The 21,868-nt window shown below is 33.3% G+C and overlaps 2 protein-coding genes across 3 annotated transcripts; one reads left to right on the top strand and one right to left on the bottom strand.

Moving 5' to 3' along the window:
* Window positions 1–1,985: 1,985 nt before the first annotated feature.
* On the bottom strand, window positions 1,986–7,092 carry LOC107936864 (receptor-like cytosolic serine/threonine-protein kinase RBK2). 2 transcript variants are annotated; one of them, XM_016869640.2, is made up of 8 exons: window positions 6,812–7,087; window positions 6,264–6,727; window positions 5,929–6,180; window positions 3,260–3,414; window positions 3,108–3,187; window positions 2,879–3,014; window positions 2,614–2,763; window positions 1,986–2,497 (listed from the first exon to the last, which is right to left on the bottom strand). In XM_016869640.2, the coding sequence occupies exons 2-8, from the start codon at window positions 6,601–6,603 to the stop codon at window positions 2,411–2,413; spliced, it is 1,200 nt and encodes a 399-aa protein (XP_016725129.1). In that variant the 5' UTR covers window positions 6,604–6,727; window positions 6,812–7,087; the 3' UTR covers window positions 1,986–2,410. The 2 variants fall into 2 exon arrangements, with proteins under 2 accessions (XP_016725129.1, XP_016725128.1); XM_016869639.2 differs by having other exon boundaries at window positions 2,429–2,763; window positions 6,812–7,092.
* An 11,378-nt stretch (window positions 7,093–18,470) lies between these two features.
* Window positions 18,471–21,062, top strand: LOC107936893 (probable LRR receptor-like serine/threonine-protein kinase RKF3). Its single transcript, XM_016869672.2, has one exon. It carries the CDS (start codon window positions 18,814–18,816, stop codon window positions 20,698–20,700), a length of 1,887 nt encoding a protein of 628 aa, XP_016725161.1. The 5' UTR covers window positions 18,471–18,813; the 3' UTR covers window positions 20,701–21,062.
* Window positions 21,063–21,868: the final 806 nt, after the last annotated feature.

Here is a 21,868-nt window from a genome sequence, read left to right as displayed (position 1 = left end):
CATCTCGTTAAATTTTTTAATGGTACTTTCATCAAATCTGTTTAAAAAAAAGTAATTTGAAAAAAGGAATAAAGGTTGATGGTAAAAAAAAATTCAAAAATGCAATTAGGGCCATTTTGACAAAACATGTAAACGTTAGTGGTCAAATTTGTCATTAAGCCTATAAAAAAATGTTGAAAAATATAGAGTTACGAGCTAAGTTCTCAAGGGAAAATTTAGTGGCGAGAGTTCTAATCTTCAAAGGTTGAGGTGTGACAGATTTAAGTTCTGGAGTTGTAATTGTTTAAAGACAATGAATACTCCTCATTGAGTTAGGTTCTACAAATATAGAGAAAATGAATTGCGTAAACAAACTTGATTGTCACTTGTTTATTTTGTGTCTTCATAGTGCGTGGATATGTGAAAATTTCCGCAATCACGGCTCTTTATAGTTTTCATTATATTAAAAAACAAAATTATTAATAGATTTTTTTGTGGAAAAAAGAAGTTAATAATAAATGGAAAAAACTAAAGAAAAAAGTTAGGGTGAAATGATAAGATGATGACAAGATAAGAAAGAAGGTAGGCGGATTACGGTGGGTGTAATGGAGTTACGTGCCGCCTAGGTTGGGTCAATTATAAATAAACAAATCATCATCGTCATAAGTCAATTGGCTAAACACCTTGAGAAAAAAAAATAAAAAAAGATGATCCCATCAATTGGCTCACGATAGAAATATATAATTAATTTATGTTTTATTTATTTATTTTAGTTTTAGATTTTATATGATTTAAAAAAAAATTAGACGAACATATAGTAAAATATCAAAATGTCACGTCATTATATTATAATAATAAACTGTTAAATTTGACGACTAATGTGAAAAAAAAACACATTGATTAAGTTGAGAAAAATACAGATTCTAATCTACTAATTTTTTAAATATATATATTTTGAGTCCTCAAGATATCTACCAGAACGAGTCTAGTAACTAATTTTACGCATTCTGTAAGCCTATTAAGGGGTAGATATTTTTTAAATATATTTAGTTAAGTGTATAAGCATTCTATAATCAATAGATTTAAATGTCTAAATCTGTATTTGTTATTCAAATAAGTGACATAGATTCATATAACGAATATCCAGGATATCTATCTGCATCTACTTCAAATTTGCAGCGGATAGTAATTTTAAAATTCGAATATTCAATTCTCAAAACCTAATACTAATTTTGAAGAGGATTATTTTGTACAAAAATTTTACTCATCATTCGAATTTTAATTTTAAATCTGTACTGATTATTTTTATTTTATGTCTCGCTATTCAGTGTTTATCGTTCTTTATTCCATATTATCGTTTTTTTAGGAATATGCAAAAGTTCAATTAAATAATATTTAATGAAAATTTTAATCAATATGTTAGATGTAACAATATGACATATTTTACTTCAAATGAGAGAACTCAAATTTAAATATTAGATACGAGATTATTGAAACATATAATTATGAACTTTAACTTTGTATGGAAACATGTTTTTCTATTAATATATCTGCCTAAAACTATCCATAATCCCTTAAATAGAAGGATAATACGTTTCAACGCACTCAAACTTACGTCCTCCTGCACTAATAATAATGCCAATACTAATTGAACTAAGAGTCGATCAACTCAGATATTTTTGACATTATGGATATGCCAAAAAATAATAATTATCCATTAATTTTTGTTTAAATTAATTCATTTCCTAATATAAGGGTGGGTTTGAATGGGCGGTGCGTTTACCTGTGATTAGTGTAAAAACAGCGGAGGCGATGAGATTAGATACTGTAGCGTGAGATAAAAAGTAAATTAAACGCAGTGCACCGCACCCAATCGCCCATCCAAACCCATCCTAAATTGGTTGTGATTTGACAAAGAAGTAAATTGAAAGAGTCCGACAACATAGAATTGAAGAGAGAGAAAACAGTATTAAAGAATAAATCAAAGATGACGTGGAATAATAACATAGCAAATAAATATCTTATTTTAAAAATAAAAACAAAAGAGCCTTCTTTTGGGAATTAAAAAACAACTCCTTTTATCATAGTTTGCTTTAAAGTTAAAATAAATTAGAAAAAAAAAGAAAAAAAAAAGACAATGGCTGGTTCTCCCCTTTAATCTATTTCTCCGACAAAAATTGACTGAACCCTAGGGTATTCTCTCTACTTCTGTTCCCCAACGATTCTCTTATGTACATGTCTTCTATGTCCCAAACACACTGCCATTCTTCACATTCCTTTTTGCCCTCCTCGGAATTCTACCCAAACCCTAATCCTGTTCTGTTCCTTTTTAAAAATCCCATTTTTTTAATGTACGTGAAACAACGTCAATCTTTTCAATTTGGTCCCCCTTTTCAACTTCATCTCTCTGCATGCACCATTTCAAAGCTCTTCATTGAAAGCTTTTTTGAAAAAAAGGGACCCGACATTTCTTAATGCTTTTTAAGCTGTTGGGATTGCCATTAAGTAGCTGCACTAACTGCATGACATTTTAGCAACCAACTGTTAACATATATATACGTATATGTATATGTAATATGTATGTATGCATGCATGAAAGTTATCAAAGCTTTGATGTGGAACTTGTCGACGTGCCTGACTCATTTGCGGACGCCGTATCGACGACCGGTGTATGCACAGCGAAGCGGCTAGGAGGACAAGGCCCATTTCTCGAGCACTGTAATCGTTGCCGAGATTGGGATCGATCAGCTCTCGGATTTCGTTCTTCTTTAGCAAAGGTTTAACCTAGGTGGGGTGGAAAACAAATTCAAGGCATAAATAAAATACATGTGCATATCCATATAAACGAGTACTTGAGTATATGGTGATGTTGTGTGTCTGCTTTAGGGGCGTTACGTACCCACAATACAAGGCTTTGCTGAGAGTAATCCAGAGCTCTACGGCCGGTAACGAGTTCCAACAACAGTACACCAAAGGCAAACACATCGGTTTTTTCGTCGACTATGCCGTGCATCAAGTACTCAGGAGCTAGGTAGCTGCAAAAAGAATGACATAAAGGAGATCGATTTAATTATTGGAATCGATAGCCGATAATTGTAATGAAAAGTTCAGTGTTTAGGTATACGAACCCGAAAGTGCCTTCGAACTTGGAAACGGTGTGGTGAGTCCAGTTTTTGGGTAGCCATTTCGCGAGTCCGAAGTCACAAATCTGTTGCTTTCTTATGTTACTATATAACAAAGTAAGAAATGGAACGTTTAAGGATTTGGTTTTGGAGGGTACCTGAGGATCAAAGTCCTTTGTAAGCAAAATATTTGCAGCCTTGACATCTCTATGTATGATTCTCCTCTTACTACCTTCATGAAGATACCTTAAACCTTCAGCTGTTCCTAAAGCAATCTTAAACCTAATACCCCATGTCAGTTTTTCCTTTGAACCTGTAAGAAAAAACAATACATAAAAAAAAGGTCAATTCAGACCAGGTGTTAGGATCGTCCCGAATAAGCAACGAACAAGTAAAAATAGTAGAAGAAATTGAGAAGATGAACACACAAATTTAACGTGGAAAAACCCCTCAAAAGAGGATAAAAAACCACGGGCAAAGATAATTTTACTATAATGGCAAAAGAATGAAGAGTACAAAAGATGGAGATAAAAACTAAACCCCGAAAACCCGAAAAATAAAGAACCCTTAAACGTAAACACAAAATTCTCTGAATGTGTTATGAGTTCTAATCTAATGGGTGTCTCTTAATTCTAAGATTGTAAAGGAGCCTATTTATAGGCTAAATTAGTAAGTCAAATAAACTATACTAATAAATGCTAAATATATTATACTAATAAATACTAAATCTTCTAGAAAGAAAATATATTTTTGTTTAACTTGACTTGCAAGCAATCTCTTAGAATTTGGGTCACACAATTCTAACAATCTCCACCTTGACACGAATTCTTTCAATGCCATCTTTGCCAAAACCCGCCACGGGCCTATCTTGAACTATGCAGGGAATTAACTGAGTCGAATCTATGCTTAGAAGCTGGAAGACTTCTAGCCTTCGACTTGTGCACTGCCAAATCAAAATTAACCCGGGTCTGATTTCACGAATACAGTGCCCTAACTTTTCAAAACCTGCATCCAAAAGAGAACCTCTCTTCAACGAAACAGTCATACCTTTTTCCCTCCTATGACCAAGTTGCCTCCGCTTCAAATGAGTTGACTTTGACTCCGTAACGGACGAGGGACGTCCGATTTCACCGGTCACTGTAGAACCTTCCAGAATATAAAGACTGCCGGTTCTTTTACCTTTTAACAAAACGAGAGCTCCACGAGATACTTTAATGTCGCTCGACTCGATGTTGATTCTGCATCCTTTCAAGTCTAAAATACTCAAGGAAATGAGATTCTTTCGTAAATCAGGTACATACTTGACATCTGAGAGTGTCCTAATCGTCCCATCGTGTATCCTAATTTTAACAGTACCAATACCGATTATTTTACTAGATGAATCGTTTTCCATGTGCACAACTCCACCTTCAACTGAACTGTATGTGGAGAACCATTCTCTATTGGGACACATGTGGAAAGAACATCCTGAATCTAGGATCCACTCAGACGTAAGCTTGGAGTTATTGCTCGTTGACACTAACAAGAAATCATCACCGCCTTCATCGACCAAATTAGCACCAGCTACATCTTCCTCGTTACTCTCAGCAGCTCTTTTATTTCGCAGTTTATAACAATCTGCTTTGACGTGACCTAACTTTTTGTAATAGCGACACCTTTTGTCTCGTTTCTTTGATGCTACTAAAACGGAAGCTTGTCTATCTGCTTTGCTATTCAAATCAAACTCATTGTCGAGTTTGTCTCTACTCAACAAATGACCCTTCACATCTTCGAACGAGAGTTTGTCTCTGCCATAAATCAGGGTCTCCCTGAAAGACTTGTATGAAGAGGGTAAAGAGCACAATAATAGCATAGCTTGATCTTCATCGTCAATATGAACCTCAACGTTCTTTAAATCATTTAAAAGAGTAATGAATTGACTGATGTGATCTTTAAGAAGCTCACATTCGTTCATGCGAAACGTAAATAGACGTTGTTTCAACACTAAACGGTTAGCCAGAGACTTAGTCGCATAAAGAGTTTCTAACCTTTTCCACAAGGCGAATGAGGTCTTCTCCATCAATACCTCCTGCAATACTGTATTCGCGAGGCACAACTGGATTGCAGACAAGGCCTTTTCATCAAGCTCTTCCCATTCTGTTTGATTTAGATTCTCAGGCTTTTTCCCTGTAACAACCTTTTTCAAGCCATTTTGAACTAGAATTGCCATCATTCGAACTTGCCACAGATTGAAATTTGTCTCACCATCGAACTTCTCAATTTCAAACCTTGTTGCTGCCATCTCTGACCGGGCTGATCTATGAAAGTTAAACTAGCTCTGATACCACTTGTTAGGATCGTCCCGAATAAGCAACGAACAAGTAAAAATAGTAGAAGAAATTGAGAAGATGAACACACAAATTTAACGTGGAAAAACCCCTCAAAAGAGGATAAAAAACCACGGGCAAAGATAATTTTACTATAATGGAAAAAGAATGAAGAGTATAAAAGATGGAGATAAAAACTAAACCCCGAAAACCCGAAAAACAAAGAACCCTCAAACGTAAACACAAAATTCTCTGAATGTGTTATGAGTTCTAATCTAATGGGTGTCTCTTAATTCTAAGATTGTAAAGGAGCCTATTTATAGGCTAAATTAGTAAGTCAAATAAACTATACTAATAAATGCTAAATATATTATACTAATAAATACTAAATCTTCTAGAAAGAAAATATATTTTTATTTAACTTGACTTGCAAGTAATCTCTTAGAATTTGGGTCACACAATTCTAATACCAGGATCCATCCCTTCAATGTTCATAATTTCATGAAAACGATGAAACTAACCATAAAGAAGAGAAGCTAAGCTCCCATTTGGAGACAACTCAAGGACAAGATGCATTCCACCTTCAATTCCATAACCAATTAACTTAGCAGTGTTGGGATGGTTCACATGAGCCATAATCCCAAGCTCAGACAAGAAATCCCCTATAATCTCATCGGCTGTGCCTTTTGTTAGTCGTTTTATTGCAACAAGCAGTCCGTTTCGTAAACTCCCTTTATAGACTTCAGCATAACCACCTTTTCCGACAAGATTCTCTGCACACACACACCAAAAAAATAAAATAAAATAAAAAATCAACCCATAATCAAATTCCAAGCAGAGTACAAAGTATACTAACCAGTGCTGAAGTTTTTTGTGGCAGCTTGAAGCTCTGAAAGAGTAAAAATTTTCCTACGATTATATGAACCGGAAAAAAAATCTGGTGCAACAGCAAAGTTTTCTCTCATACTATTACTCCTCAACGACAGCCTAAATGACCCGAAATTCTGCAAATTGGCTAAAGATTTCTTCGATTTACTTCGGAATAATTGTGCCAATCCTCGCCATTTAGAACCACCTTGCTTTGAGCTTTGATCATTTGTTGGTTCTTTACAAGAATTAGTCCCTTCGAATTCTTCGCTCCTAAAGAAATCCTCGAGAACACCAGTTGGAGAACATGTATCCACCTTCTTCTCCATTTTTTTAAACTTTCATGTTTCAGACGATAAGAGGCAAAACAGGGGAGACACAGAAACAGAGTACTCTGTTTTCTTTTTCTTGTCTTCCCCCACCAGTTTAATTTGCAAAATTGTTTTGATTTCCCTGCAGATATAATGGATAAGCAAAACAACACAGAGAAATAAAAACCCAGAAAAAAAAAAAGAAGCAAAGAGAATGAGTGAATACCATTTGAGGATGAAGGTTTTAAGTTGTTCAGAAATATACAGATATTGTAGTTGTGAGACGAAGAAGCAAACAACATAAAAAAACAACAGAAGATATGGAAGATATTAAACGAAACCAAAAGAGGGGACGATTAAAGAAGAGGTGCACATAAATTTGCGGTTACTCTAAGCTTTTTATCATCACTTGCTTCTCCATCAATATTGTTTTCAATGATTTCTTTCTGTCTTTCTTTAAAAAAAATGTTATTATTTATTTCTGAAGTAAATATTACTTCTTCTGCTTAACTAATTTATTTATTTTTAATTAATATTATTAAATAGAAAAAAAATGGAAAATACATATATATATATATATAGCTTCGGTTGGTCAAAGACGGCTTCAGTCCATTGAGTTGCGGCACGTGACTTAGTTAGACACGTGGGTTTTTACTGTTATCTCTGCCGTATCATGTAAGAACTTTCCGGCTTGGTTCAATGACGGGACGTAATTATGGATCACACAAATATATATAAAAATCTCTATTATCTCCATCTAAAGAAAAAAAAAAGGGAGGACAAAGTGGGAATATTTTATAAAAATTGTAAGCAATTTTCTGACTTTTTCTACTAAAATCTAGACAAAAAAATCATAATCTAAACAAGAACTATTTTAGTTTAGGGTTTTGGGACAAATGTACAATGTTTTATGAACGTGTCATGTTTTTAATTTGGTCAAAATGTTTAAAACCTTAAATTACTCGAATTTAATTAACGGAAAAAAAACCATTTAAAAAAATTAAATATAAAAAATAAACAAAAAGTTGAATGTAAAAGAAAAATGGGAGGGACGATATGATGATTATTCCTTCATTGATTACCTTGTATACAAGTTTCACTTTATAAATCATGTCTTATACCACATCACCCCTTTAGGTTAGTTAAACCAAATCAATGCTACTTCCAATAAATTAAGTGGAGTGATAATAAATAATGAAAAGAGAATAATTGGGATCGGATTTGAAATTATAATCCTGCTATTTTCAAAATATGACGTGGTAAATATATTATCATACGTGTAATGCTATGTCATCTCGTTATTTTCATATATCACTTACTAAAATTTCAATTAATGGATCAGCGACTATCATTTGTCTCAGTATTGAAATTTTAAAACTCAAAAAGTATATAAACTTAAAATGATCTAATTAGAGAATATTGACTAAATCTACAGATGTTACTGTCTGGGTCAGAATTAAGATTTTAAAATTTAAAAATTATAGGGATTAAAATTGACTAAATTAAAGTATACTTACTAAATCTACAACTTTCATAAAGTGCAAGAACTAATAGTATAATTACATATATAAACTTTGATGTGAAGTATAATCAGCCGCGTAGCGAAAAGGTTCGGTAGACACAAGACACCATGATCACCTTGATTAAATGGAAAATTTATTTTATAGTCCCTATCAAATACTAGTAATTCAATTTAATTTTGTTTAGCTTTTTTAGTTAAATGAAAATTTTTATTTTTGGCTCTTCCAAAAATAAGGTTTTTTTCAGCCACTGATTAAATGGGAAAAACTCTTTTTTGCCCCTCCCAAAAATCAATAATTTAAATTAAACTCCTTCAAAACAAAAATTTTAATTTGTATCCTCAAAATTTTATAATTTATCTTAGTTCCCTTAACACAATTTCTTCAGTTCACCCTCGAGACATATATAAATTTTGATTTGGTGTGCTTATATGTATATATATGAAATTTTGGTTTTAATAATTATAAATTGCTAACATCATATTGACTTAATATTATTTTATGTTTATTTATTTCAGAAATAGGATTGACTACGAATTCGAACAATATACACATGGTTTCATAAAACCATACGATTATCCCGATCTAAATTAAGCAGGTTTTACATGAAGAAGATTTGCCTTGGCATGTTCTATTCGATACGAGTAGGAGAAGCGATATTCTTAAAAAAAATAGAGAAATTAGAACTAAGTCAATATGATACGGACCAGTCCCTTCTTATTGTGTCAAAGATCTTACCATTTCTGAAGGAACTAGAGTTACATTTCTTTTCCAGTTCCATTCAAGAGTTCTTATGTGTTCCCACAACTCTTTAAGGCCCCGAAATTTTGACAAAAATCTTTTCTTTTCTTAGGAACATATACAAGATTCGTCACTACAAAAAAGATAATGGTACATACATAAACAACTATATTTATTTACTACGAAAATAACTGAATTTATTTATTTTAAAAATATACAATTGAATCTAAATTTTAAAATCTAAAAAATAGAAAAACTAAATTCTTAAAAATAAAAATAAAAATACTAGATTCTAAATTTGTGAAAAGTTTATGCATTGAATCTGAAGTAACCTGTGAAAGTGGATTTTGATTGAGATGCAAGGTGAAAAAATAATGGGTGGGCTCTTATTGTTGTTCACCATTTTGGTTGGTGGCTCTTAGACCTCGATTCTCATTTGGGTCTTGCGTTATTCAGCTGATTTGTTCAGATTTTGTTTTGTCAACTACTAAGTCTTGCGTTGACACGTAATCCGACTCTATTTGGATAATCTAAAAATTGACCCAAGCTTAAAATTTTGATTTCCAAAGTCCCAAGAAAAGAACATGCTGATGTTGTGATTGAATATTCTCAAATTCAGCAGCATAAGTTTGACAGTTTAAGTGATTAGCTATACTATATTGCACTAGTAATAAAATAAGAAGAAAACTAATGAATAATGTAAAAGATGTTGAATCTTGTTAATTGCTTAGAAAAATAAAGGATTGAATGGAAGTGTTTAGATGGTTATTGCGATCAACAAATTAAAAAATGACATAAATGATTGTTTATGTAATTCGGTTTTTTTTATGTTTTCGGTGAGCAAATTTATTATTTTTAGTCCCCAATACAACAAGTAATTCAAGTTATATCGCTTTACTAGCATAAGAACCTCACGTTTGTATTTAAAGACTTAGATCATTCTAAGTTCTCCCATTTAGAACTTAGGCAATAAGCAAAACATGTTTACTCTCTTAAATAACTCAATAAAGAGTTTTATAATGAACAAATTTAGTGTTCTCAATACACAATATAAAACATATACAAGCCTCTCAATATATAAGAGTTTTCGAGACTTGCTAACATACTAGAGATCAATTACATTCCTATCCTTATAAAACAACAATTGCAAAATAGAAAAATATGATATACTAATAAAGACCAATATAAAGTGGACTATTGGAGTTTTTTTCTTCAATGTTATCCCGATCTGTTCTCCACAATCTTAGGATCTGATTGCTTGATCCAATCCAACCTTTAAGATACGTTGCTTCATATGGATAGGTTTTCAAAGTCGGGCTTGCAAGTATCCACAATATCATCATCATTCAAAGCCTAAAGATTTTGTTTCAAAAATTGTTAACTTCAAATATGGCAGGTAACATCATGCCACAATGATTGTGGGAGTGACCACTTCCGTTTGCACTTAGCCAACCACTTCAAAAACTTGCATCAACAATCTCTCTCTTGGGCAATTTTTTAACAAAAACCAATCGAGTCAGGAAGTTAATGAACAATATACCTATAGCTCCCCTTCAGCACAACCCCTTTAATCCATCACACTTATCTCAAAACATAATCAAGCAAATTAACCATCAATGCCTTTGAGTAGTTACATCAATATTTAATATATTAGAATTATAACTAAAATTTAATATATTCTTCAGGAGTATGTAAGAATTCTCTTAAAATAGTGATTTGGCAGAAGATGTAAATTATTACAAAAGTTGGTTACAAAACAGATCTACACGCCACTCGCCCAAACGGTCATACATGATACAAATTTAGTCAAGTGGCTCACTATCAACAGCAACTCTAGCTTAGTCCCATTCTACAGAGTCTTTTTCTACTATCTATATGCTTGAGAAGGAAAAGATAACAAAGTAAGTTCAAAAGAACTTAGTGAGTTCCATAAAAAAAACACAAAAAAATACAAGGATACCACTGGTGAACAAGCATTAATTCTCATAAAGAGCATTGCACTTTTCGATGAAACCATGAGGTACTGTAACAGCCCGTCTTCAGTAGTGTCAAAAACAGTAGTTTCGGGACCACAATTTCGACTAGTGACTTATTATTTTATTATTTATTTAATGTCTACAGGATTATATTAAGGTCGTATTAAAAAATCGTTAAGAAATTTTAATGTTTAAATGGTTAATTAGGTAAATAAACTAAATTAAAAGGTATAAAAGTTGAGTTCTATTAGTTAAATGGGTCAAATGGCTATGAAATTTTAAAGTAACGGACTAAGAGAGTAATTATACCATTCTTAATGTTAATGGACATTTATGGGGTAATATTTTGTTAAATTTTTAGTTAATAACCAAGGTTAAAATGGTAAATTAATAAATAAACTTAAACTAAATAAAACAAAATTGTTTCATCTTCCTCACTTAGTCTCTCCACTGAAATTTGAAGAAGGAAATAGCCATTTTTAGGGCTTGAAGGTTCGACTAGCTTAGGTGTTTGCATGGTACGTGATTTCGATCCAGTTTTTAGTGATTTTTATGTTTTTGAGTTCGTTTTAGCTTAATCTAGCTAGCCAGGGGTTAATTTGCAAAATTTTTAAAGTTTGAGGGACTTGTCATGGATTTTTTGAATTTTTTCGATGTTAGTTGATAGATTATTAATCTTGGTTGTAAAATAAACATGTTTTGTTAAGTGATTTTTGTTGAATTCTGGAAATAAGGATTAAACTATTAAAAGTATAAATCCATGGGTTTTGTTGTGAATTTTTGGTGATTATGGGTTGTTTCAAGGTCCCTTGTAACATTGGTTAAGTTGGATTTAGGCTAAAATGAGTTATAAGCTTAAGGACTAAATTGTGAAAGTTAAAGTATTAGGGGTAATTTTGTAATTTTGTATAAATATGAACTATGGATAAAATTGAATACTGGAAGTACTTAATTGAATGAAATTATTTATTTAGATAAAGATAAACCACAATCAAACTTAAATCGAGGAAAAGCTAAAGCTTCGATTAGCTCGGCTCTACTACTACGACCCTAATTATCGAGGTAAGTTCGTATGAACTATGATCGTTTTAATGTTAGTTAAATTGATTATTTTCTATTTTTTAATATAAATGAATCTATGTATAAATGTTTCTATGCTATGATGAATTGACGAGTAACGAGTCTCGTTTGAACCTTCAGAATTCTCAGGGATTTCATGTTTCGGGTGCTGGTCTTGAATGTCCTACCAATGGCTAAGATTTTGCATTTATTGCGGATTCTCCACAGCTCGTGTGAGTAGTATCGTGTAGCTAACATTCCAACCTACAGCTCGTGTAAGCTAGCCCATTTCACAGCTCGTGCGAGCATTGATGTAAAGGAAATGTTATGGTTATATAGAAAGACACTATGTGTGAGCATTCCCGAGTATCTGATGTAATTCTAGACGGTTCAACGGGTAAAAAAAGGAAATGAAATGGTAAGTATACAAATAGAATGAATCATGATCTTATGAAAACATTGATGAGTTAAATATGTGTTGATATTTGGAAATCTACTTATCTTACGGTTGAATTCATGTGTATCATGGACAATTATACTAACTTGTGAGTTTGATGATGTTGTATAGGCTTATGCTAAGCTTATGGCATTGGTAACGATTTATGTTTGATCTATACATTGTATTAATGAAATGGTAAGTTATGTTTAAGTTTATACGAGCTTACTAAGCACTCATTACTTAAGTAGTTACTTTCCTTCGTTTATAGATAATCGGAAGCTCAACCGGTTGGAAGCTCATCGGAGACCTATCACATTATCCAACAATCATTTCGGTAGTTTTTGAGTATTTTGGCCAATGTTAATAATGGCATGTATAGGATCTTTGTAATGGATGTTTTTGTATGTTTAAACTTTTGAAGTTATGTTTGTTTTGGTGAACTTTAATGTTTTACCAAGTTATGTCATATTGGTCACTTTTAAGTGCTTGTAAATAAGGTTCTTTTTCTACGTTTGTGATGGCTTGAAAATGGTCAATTGTGGTAGAATATAATGGTTAAGTGAACTAGGTTGTGTGTTTGAGATATGATCAATTTGCTTTGGTTTGATTCATAATGTTTGATACAATTGTGGTGCCTTTGAATGACATATTGATTAGGTGATTTAAGATGTTTGAAATAGCATGTACATGTGTGTTTGAATTATGTTTAAATCATTTGCTTGTGTGCCCAAGGAATGGTTAATTGAGTATGGTTTGGCATGGAAATGGCTTGATTTTCGGTAAATTTTTTAGATTACACAGCCTGGGACACGGGTTGTCACACGACCTGGTGACAAAGCTGTGTGTCATTTGAAATTTCTTAGTGTTCCAAGTCAGTGAGTTACATGGCCTAGCACACGGTCGAGTGTGGCAACTCAGAGAGTTACACGGTTTGGCACACGACCTGCGACATGGCTGTGTGACCCTACTCAGTGAGTTACACGAATGAGGACACGGGCTGTGACACGGCAAATTTTTAATAGAGTTAACATTGATTGTTTAAAATTTTCATTTACTATTTAACAAAGTTAATATTTTTAAAATTTATATGGTTCTGCAAGCAAAGTATTTTATTTGAAGCTGAACTACAAATGAATAAAATTTTTCCATGTCATTTTCTAAGCCGTAAATATTAATTCTATTAAAATTTGATGTTATTTATTAGTTAATATTATATATATATATAAAAAAAGGCAACAGCTTCCAACTACTTTACCATTAGCCTTTTTTATATTCCTTTCCAAAATCGATTTTATATATTATTACAAAGTGTTTAAAACGTGGAATTTATTTTGAAAAATTAAGCAGGCTTTGAACCGGATGAATTTGATGTCATCAAGTCATAATTATAGGCATAAGATGATGTCTTGTAATGTAAAGGATTAAGTTGTCGCCTTCATTTGGAGCTACAACAAGAAGCCAAGTGTTTTGTGGTTTTGTTATGTATGTATGTATGTTAGAAGGATGAAGAAAATGAATACGAGCGGTTTATAATTATACCTATTAATAGAGTTTTATCTCTAACTTAGAGGTGTTCATGGGCCGTCCGGCCCCGACGGCCCGCCCAAAATATGGGAGGGTTCGGGTAAAAATATAGGTCTGAAATATGGGTTTGGCATAAAAAATGAGGCCCGTTTAGAAAACGGGTCGGGCCTCGGGCACCACTTTTTTAGTCTGGGCCCGTCCCGGCCTGAATATAATAAATATTTTTTTTTTATTTTTTTAATTTTAAAATATTTTTAAAATATTTTTTTATTTTTAAAATAAATTTTTGGTGTTTATTAAAAAATGAATCGAGCTCTGGCTTAGGAATTTTTTTCCTGGACCCGGCCTGGCCCATGAGCACCTCTACTCTAACCCATAAATATATATAATCATATATATAAATCTTCTTATAACAATATAACAACTTTAAAATTTTCACATTTATGTTGTGTATTAAAAAAAGAATTAAAATTTCAAAGTCAAAAAATTATCATTCTAATTAAAATATTTAAAACGTGCATAACATTATTCCAAAAAAAAGTACATGTTAGGAAAATAAAATCACGTTAATATATAATTTGATTAAATATTTAAATTATTTTTTTATGAGTATAAGAATAAGAATAAGAATACTAATTTAATAACATAATCCAAATTTGTATTTTTGTCTTTATTCGACCTCGAGTTATCAAAAGAGCTTCTGTAAGCTCATTTTAACCCTAGAAATGAATGTATATTGTAATGACCCGAAAATCAATGGGGTCAGAAAATGTGATTTCGGAAGCCTGATTTCGTAAACCGGGCACGTAAATATTTTTATGTTAGTAGTGAATTAAATTTCAGTCGATTACTTTTATCGAATCAGTGCTTAGTTTTAGTACAGGGACTAAATCGTGTAAATGATAAAAATAATAATTATTGAGGAATTACAATTGGAACTTAATATATTGGACTTATAAAGAAAATGAATCCTCATATACATGATTAGGTGGCCGGTTACAACTTAATAATATGTATGCTATATATTATAAATTATAAAGAATTAAGAAGTTGCCTTTGTTAGATAGTTGAAGCTTTTGGTAATATTTTAGTAGATTTTAAGTTTAGGATAAAGGACTAAATTATAAAGTCAATTGGTGATTTTGTGCAATAGGGACCAAATTACAAAGATTTCAAATTTTTGGGTAAAAATGAGAAATAGGGAGTTAAATTAGGCTTATAGTGAAATTGGTATAAAACTTTGGGGTTAAATTTAGAAGTTATGTTAGTCTTGGTTTTAGGGGCTAAATTGAATAAAATACAAAGGTTGCATAATTTAGCAATTGAATGTGAAAATGAATGTAAATTGATAATTTTATGTGTTGTTTTTAATCCGTACCTAATATCGACTCGGATTCTTCGAAAAAGAAAGAAAAAGACAAATTCGTCAACGAATAACTCAGAGTTTACGATTTGTGTTTCTATAATCCGAACTCTTGTAAATTGCTGCATTTTGAACTATTTATGCATGGTAAGAATACGAGGTGAGTTGATTGTGATAATGAAATGATTTTGGCTCAATTGAGTTGATTGAAAGGATTAAATTGAATGTATATGAAATATATATATTGTTTAAAATGTGGAATTGAGTATGAAATGTGAATATATAATGTTGATATATGTAAGTTTATATGTTTATGATGAAAATAAAGGTGAAATGAGATATTTGATGTTATTGAATTATGAAATGAAATCTCTATTAACTGTTTGGGCAATTCGGAAATAGTTGGCATGCCATAGGATAGGAAGAGTTTAGGGTTACTTCGACTACGAGTCGATGAGATACTGGGTGCCAATTTGCTTTGGTTTAACCGATGAGACACTTGATATCAAATTTATTTATAGTGTTGGGCGCAACCACTTACTTTGATTTATCCGATGAGGCACTAGATGCCAAACTGGTGTGTTGGTTGGGTCCATATATCCGTCAGAGTCCGAGTTGTGTTAATAAGGGAAGTAAACAGTAAACTTGAGATAATGACTTTGAAATGAAAAATGAAGTTGAAATGGCAATGCTAGAATGAAATGTGAAATGGAAACCAAAATAGTGAATGGATATGTGAATACGAAATGGTGTTGATTTATGTATGAAATGAATTCAACTATGATTGATATGATCATTGTTTACATGAAATTGGATTTCGGTACCATATGATATGTAAATTGAATTTGCCGTGTATTAGTAAAATGTGTTTGATAAAATAATGCATATATGAACATGCACATTTGATATGATATTTGCATAGCATCATCTAGTTTCAACTTGAGCATTTAAATGTATTATATTTTGTTTTTAATGTTTGGATTATAGAAATACCTCTGAGTTATATTCATTGTACAGTTTTGTTTTTCGTGCGCATGTTAGATAATTATCAGTTCGATCGTCAATTCAACATCCAACGATAATCTCGAACTCAAGTGTTAGTGATGTGTTTCATTTTGGGTCTTCCCATGTACCTAATAAGTCTAATGGTTCTATGATGTCCATTTTGGGTTACATTGCCATTTTGTGAATCATATGTAAATATTATGTGTGATGGCAAAAATCATTATAATCATAACTTGTTAAGTAATTGATGGGCATGTTCTTTGATTAATAGTATTTAAGTGATATACTCAGATATAGGTATGTAAAGATGATACTTATGCTATGCCATGCTTAAAGTGATTTGATATTTCTTACACCTAAGTTATAAGGCTAATATGGAATCAATTGAAAGATGGTTTGAATTGTTAGATGATTACATGTTAGGTTCAATGTTTTGGAGATGCCATTAAAAGTTTATTGATTTATTTGAATGTGGTCTTTTGTTTGGTTTTGATTTGTTAATTGAGGTGTCAATTGTGGCATATTGGTTAGACAATTAGGTTGACTGTTAAAGCGATGTTTTTGGCAAACCGGAAATGGATAGAAAGGTACTTTGTTGATGGTTTTTATGTTATAATTGTGCTTATAAGGTACCAAAGTTTAGATGAATTTGGGCATGAAATGGACCATTTAAAGATAGATTTTTACCATTTCTGAACTCAAGTACTGATATTTTGGCATTTGGTATTGATACTTGACCAATAACAGTTTTTAAACAAACAGAATGCCAAAATGGTGTCCATATGTATATAAGTATCATACCTTTTCATAAACTATCAGTACCAATTGATAAATATTGATACCTTTGATTTGCAAAGAAAACATATTTTTAAAAAGTTATCGACACCAACTATGAACTTTTAGTATTAACTTAAAAACTTTGAAATTTTACAGTCTAATCTCATTTCATGTCTAGATTTTCATAATTAATTCCTTACTGATCTCAAATTACTGATGTATGGTATGTGATTTGTAATAATGTAAATTGTATTTTAAATATGAATGTTTTTTTATGTAAATTCCTTACTGATCTCGTTATTCGGATCCGACGTCCAGGTCGAGTAAAGGGTGTTACATTTATTATATGTTAAAGATGATTAAACTAAATAGTATGAATATATATAAATTGTGATATTGAATTATAATTGATCGTAGTTGTTCTGGCAACGAATGTAGTATCTCGTAGCTCAAATTCGGCGATCGGTCGAGTATGGGGTATTACAATATTACTATATATTTAATATTTATGCACCATAAATTACATTATATTTAAAATAATATAATATTTTCAAACTTAAAAAATGAATTGAACCGAGTTCAGGCCTTGAATATTTGAGCCGAAGCCCAACTTATATTTTAAACTAATCTAATTGTTTGTAATTAAATAGTGCTAGTAATTATTGTAATAAAAGGTCTCAATAATTTGAATTTAATTGGAGCACCTCAATTACTTGCTCTAATGCGTATTTAATTTAATTTTTTATATTTCATTCACTTTCAATTATTTTATTGTCTTATTACAATTTGTACTATATAGAAAATTAAGATTTAATTACATTTTGCTACCTAAACATGTCTAAAACAATTTAATATTTTTGTAATTACAAGATAGTGTAATTACTACGATATTACACTTTTTTGCACTTATTACTTGATGTTTAAATTTCAAACTTGTTCAAGGCTTAAGCTATTTATTTTAATTTTAAATAGCAAAGTAAAGAATCCTACAAATGAACCCAGAACTAACCCATTCTTAATATTTTAATATTTTATTTTACATATTATATAAATGAAATTTACAATAAAAATATTACAATTTAAAAACATAGAAATATTAAATATTAAACTAAAACTAGTATAAGTTAGGTTAGATTTTAGGGTAGGTTTGGATGGGCGATTGGGTGCGGTACGGTGCGTTTAGCTTATTTTTTGTCTCACGCTACAGTATCACTACAATATCTAATATCATCATCATTACTATTTTTACATTAACTACAGATAAACGCATCACCTATCTAAACTCACCCTTAAAAAATATGAAAAACTTGAGGCATATCTTAAATAGTATCCAACTTAAATAAATATAAATCTATAACAAATGTTACAAAAATGTAAGCCCTGGGGATTTATTAAAAACAAAACCCCAAGTGGGAGCACGTAAAAACAAAACCAACCACATCATCAATAAAAATAAAATATTACACGACACAATGCATCATCAGCTTCCAGCCTCCTGGTACACTTTTGCCAGCTCCTTTCCTCTGTCTCTATTTCTCTTCGATCCGCTCTTCACTGTTCTGTTTTTTTTTTAAACATTATACTATTTTTACGCTTGGCAACTCATCTCTCCCTCGATTCTCGTTAACTACTATTACGAAAAATAGTCAAAAAGGCTGCTTTGATGCTTTTCCCATCTCATCTTTTTCAAGTCAAATCTCTCAACTAAATCACAAATCCCCCCCCCCTCTCTCTCTCTTCTTCGGCAACTCCCATTTCCTTCTTTCCATTTCCATCTCCCTTTCCATGTATTGTAGGCTATAACAGTTACCTTTCCTTCCTCAAATGTCCCTTCTTCTTTTCTTCATTGTCTTCACTTTTTCCCCACTATGTTTTGCTCAAAGCAATACCCAACAACAACCATGTCCTTTAAACTTCACTATCCTCCGTCCCATCCTCCCTAACCCCAGGCCTCGTCTCAACACCTCCATGGAATGCCACTATGTTCGTCAGGGTCTCCGCCTTGTCCTTTCCGACTACCTCAAACGCACCGATTCCTTCTACCCTCCTTTAAACACCGCCGAGTCCTGTTGGCAATCTTACCAATCCCTCGACCCCACCTTCGACATGCGTTCCAGTTGTGGTTTCCAGACCGATTGGATCTCTCAAGGTTGCTTGAACTTAACCACCAGGGCTGATTTTGAAGCTTTGATCCCCAACGCCACCTTATCCGATGTCGTTTCGAATTGTAACCAGTCGTTGCAGGGCTCGGCTTGTGCTTCTTGTACTCGAAGCTTGGCCAATGTGCAAGCTTCGTACTTGATCGACAATTCAGTAGCAAACGTCTCCGACTGCACCGCTTACCCGTCTATTTACGCAGCTGCTTTCGCTAATTACGCTGGACCAACCGATGAAGCCACCGCCTCTTGTTTATTCTCGGTTGATTTTAGCACCATTAACAATCGTAAAAGTAACAGACTTGGTCTGATTTTGGGTGTTAGCGTTGGTGTTAGCGTTGGTTTAACTGTTTTGATTGGTGGGTCTTGGTTTGCTTATAGAAAATACCAGGATTCAAAGAGAAAGAGAGGGAAAGACAGAATCAGGAGCCTCGAGATGGGTGGTGCTGGTGGTTCTGGTTTGTCTTCCATCACTGAAAGTACTAATTTGCTTCGCTTTACCTTCGATGACATCAAGGAAGCCACTAGGAATTTGTCGAGAGACAACATTATTGGCAAAGGAGGGTATGGTAATGTGTACAAAGGTTACTTACCTGATGGCTCTGAGGTTGCTTTCAAAAGGTTCAAGAACTGTTCTGCCGCTGGTGATGCCAATTTCACACATGAAGTTGAGGTAATCGCCAGTGTTAGACATGTGAACCTTGTTGCTTTGAGGGGATATTGTACAACCACCACCACGTTAGAAGGTCACCAAAGGATAATCGTTTGTGATTTAATGAAGAACGGTAGCTTGTATGATCATCTGTTTGGTTCCATGGAAAGGAAACTCAGTTGGCCAATGCGTCAAAAGATAGCACTAGGAACAGCTAGGGGATTGGCTTATTTACATTACGGAGCACAGCCAGCAATCATTCATAGGGATATCAAAGCGAGTAACATACTTTTGGATGATAAGTTTGAGGCCAAGGTAGCTGATTTTGGACTAGCAAAGTTCACACCAGAAGGAATGACACATTTGAGCACCAGAGTAGCTGGAACAATGGGGTATGTTGCCCCTGAATATGCATTGTATGGTCAATTGACCGAGAGAAGCGATGTGTATAGCTTCGGCGTAGTGCTTCTCGAGTTGTTGAGTGGAAAAAAGGCACTCACGATGACTGATGATAACCAGCCTTCTCTAGTGGCTGATTGGGCATGGTCATTGGTTAAGTCTGAGAGAGCTTTGGATGTTATTGAAGACGGCATGCCGGAGTTAGGGCCACCAGAGGTTCTTGAGAAGTACGTGTTGGTCGCGGTCCTTTGCTCGCATCCAGAGTTACAATGCCGGCCAACCATGGATCAAGTAGTAAAAATGTTGGAAACTGATGTTTCAGTTCCCTCAATCCCTGAACGACCGATTCCTCTGGTGGCTCATATCGATGACATTGAGAGATCGATAAGCAGTAATGGCTCAGGTCATCTCTCTGGTTTGGCTGGCTATCAAATATTTACTTGTGAAAGCAGTCATCATTCAGGTAGTAAGGAGGAAGGGACAAGTTTAGGCGCTATTGAATAGAGAAAGCTTCCCTGATTGGTATGCTCACCTTGATTTTGAATGGTTTAAATTTTGTGCTTCACCAGTTTTAGAATTGCATATGATGTTGTAAAGATTCATTAATAGTTTCACAGTCACGTTAGGTTCATTTGAATTCAAATGATATATAGGGCACATAAGTGCTTGCCACATTTGTATGTATAGCAACTTCCTCTAGAACATCAAATTGATTTGTTCACCAAATGATGCTTCATTGTTTTTTCATTTTCTGGAAATTCCTGTATATACATGTATGTCATGTTTTTGCCAACTTGTGGCATGGAGTTTTGGTCTTATGAAGAAAGAATTTGATTGTTATGTAATGCAAGAATTTGATTTCTAGACCTTGTTGCCTAATATGTAGCTCTTTGCAAGTTCTAATAGTTCTGCTTAATTAATTTCCATATATATATATGTATATATGTATGTATGTAAGTCTTCATTCAAAGATTGTTACATGACCACAAAACGATCGAGAGAGAGAGAGAAGGCCGGCCTAGCGAAGAGGGCCACAAACGGCCTAGCAAGAATGGCCATAGACAGTCAAGTGGAAAAGACCACAGATGGTCTGGCAAACAATGCTTAGCCAGCCAGCGTCCTTAACACCACGAGCTTCTTTCCCAAACACACCGGAGAGGAAGTCACTCCAACAGAAAGGAGAAGACAGCCCCTGGAGAAGAAGCCAAGTGTGGTGACAGCAACCTCAGAGGTCCTTTAGGCCAACAGCAGAGGCAGGGAGAACGGAGAAGAGAAACACAAGATGGCCGAAAGCAAGAATAGAAGACCTTTTTGATGGCTTCTTTTATATAAAGAAAAAACGGTTAGGTTGATATATTCTTTTACATATTTTGTTCTTTTGGAGCCATAGAAAGTTGGCAAATTTGCAAAAGAAATCATCTCAGACATGCTTGTTAGAAACTGGTGCAGCTCGTGCTGGTCTAAAGCTTGGACAAGAAATGGGTGATGTTGCACCTTTCACATATCGGATGTGGCTATGTCACTTGGACTTAGCATGTGTTTGACGCAGGTATATCGTATTCCCGTATGAAGCATCGAATGCGACTATCGAACATGAGAGTTTGAGCAACATAGCAGTGGAGAAGAGTGATATTTTACAGATTTGGCTTTAGCAATGCCGCATCTGGTGAAC

This window comes from Gossypium hirsutum, chromosome D12, assembly GCF_007990345.1.
Source record: "Gossypium hirsutum isolate 1008001.06 chromosome D12, Gossypium_hirsutum_v2.1, whole genome shotgun sequence".
NCBI lineage: Eukaryota > Viridiplantae > Streptophyta > Magnoliopsida > Malvales > Malvaceae > Gossypium > Gossypium hirsutum.
The sequence above is the reverse complement of the archived record's forward strand: the minus strand, read 5'-3'. Positions and strand labels throughout refer to the sequence as shown.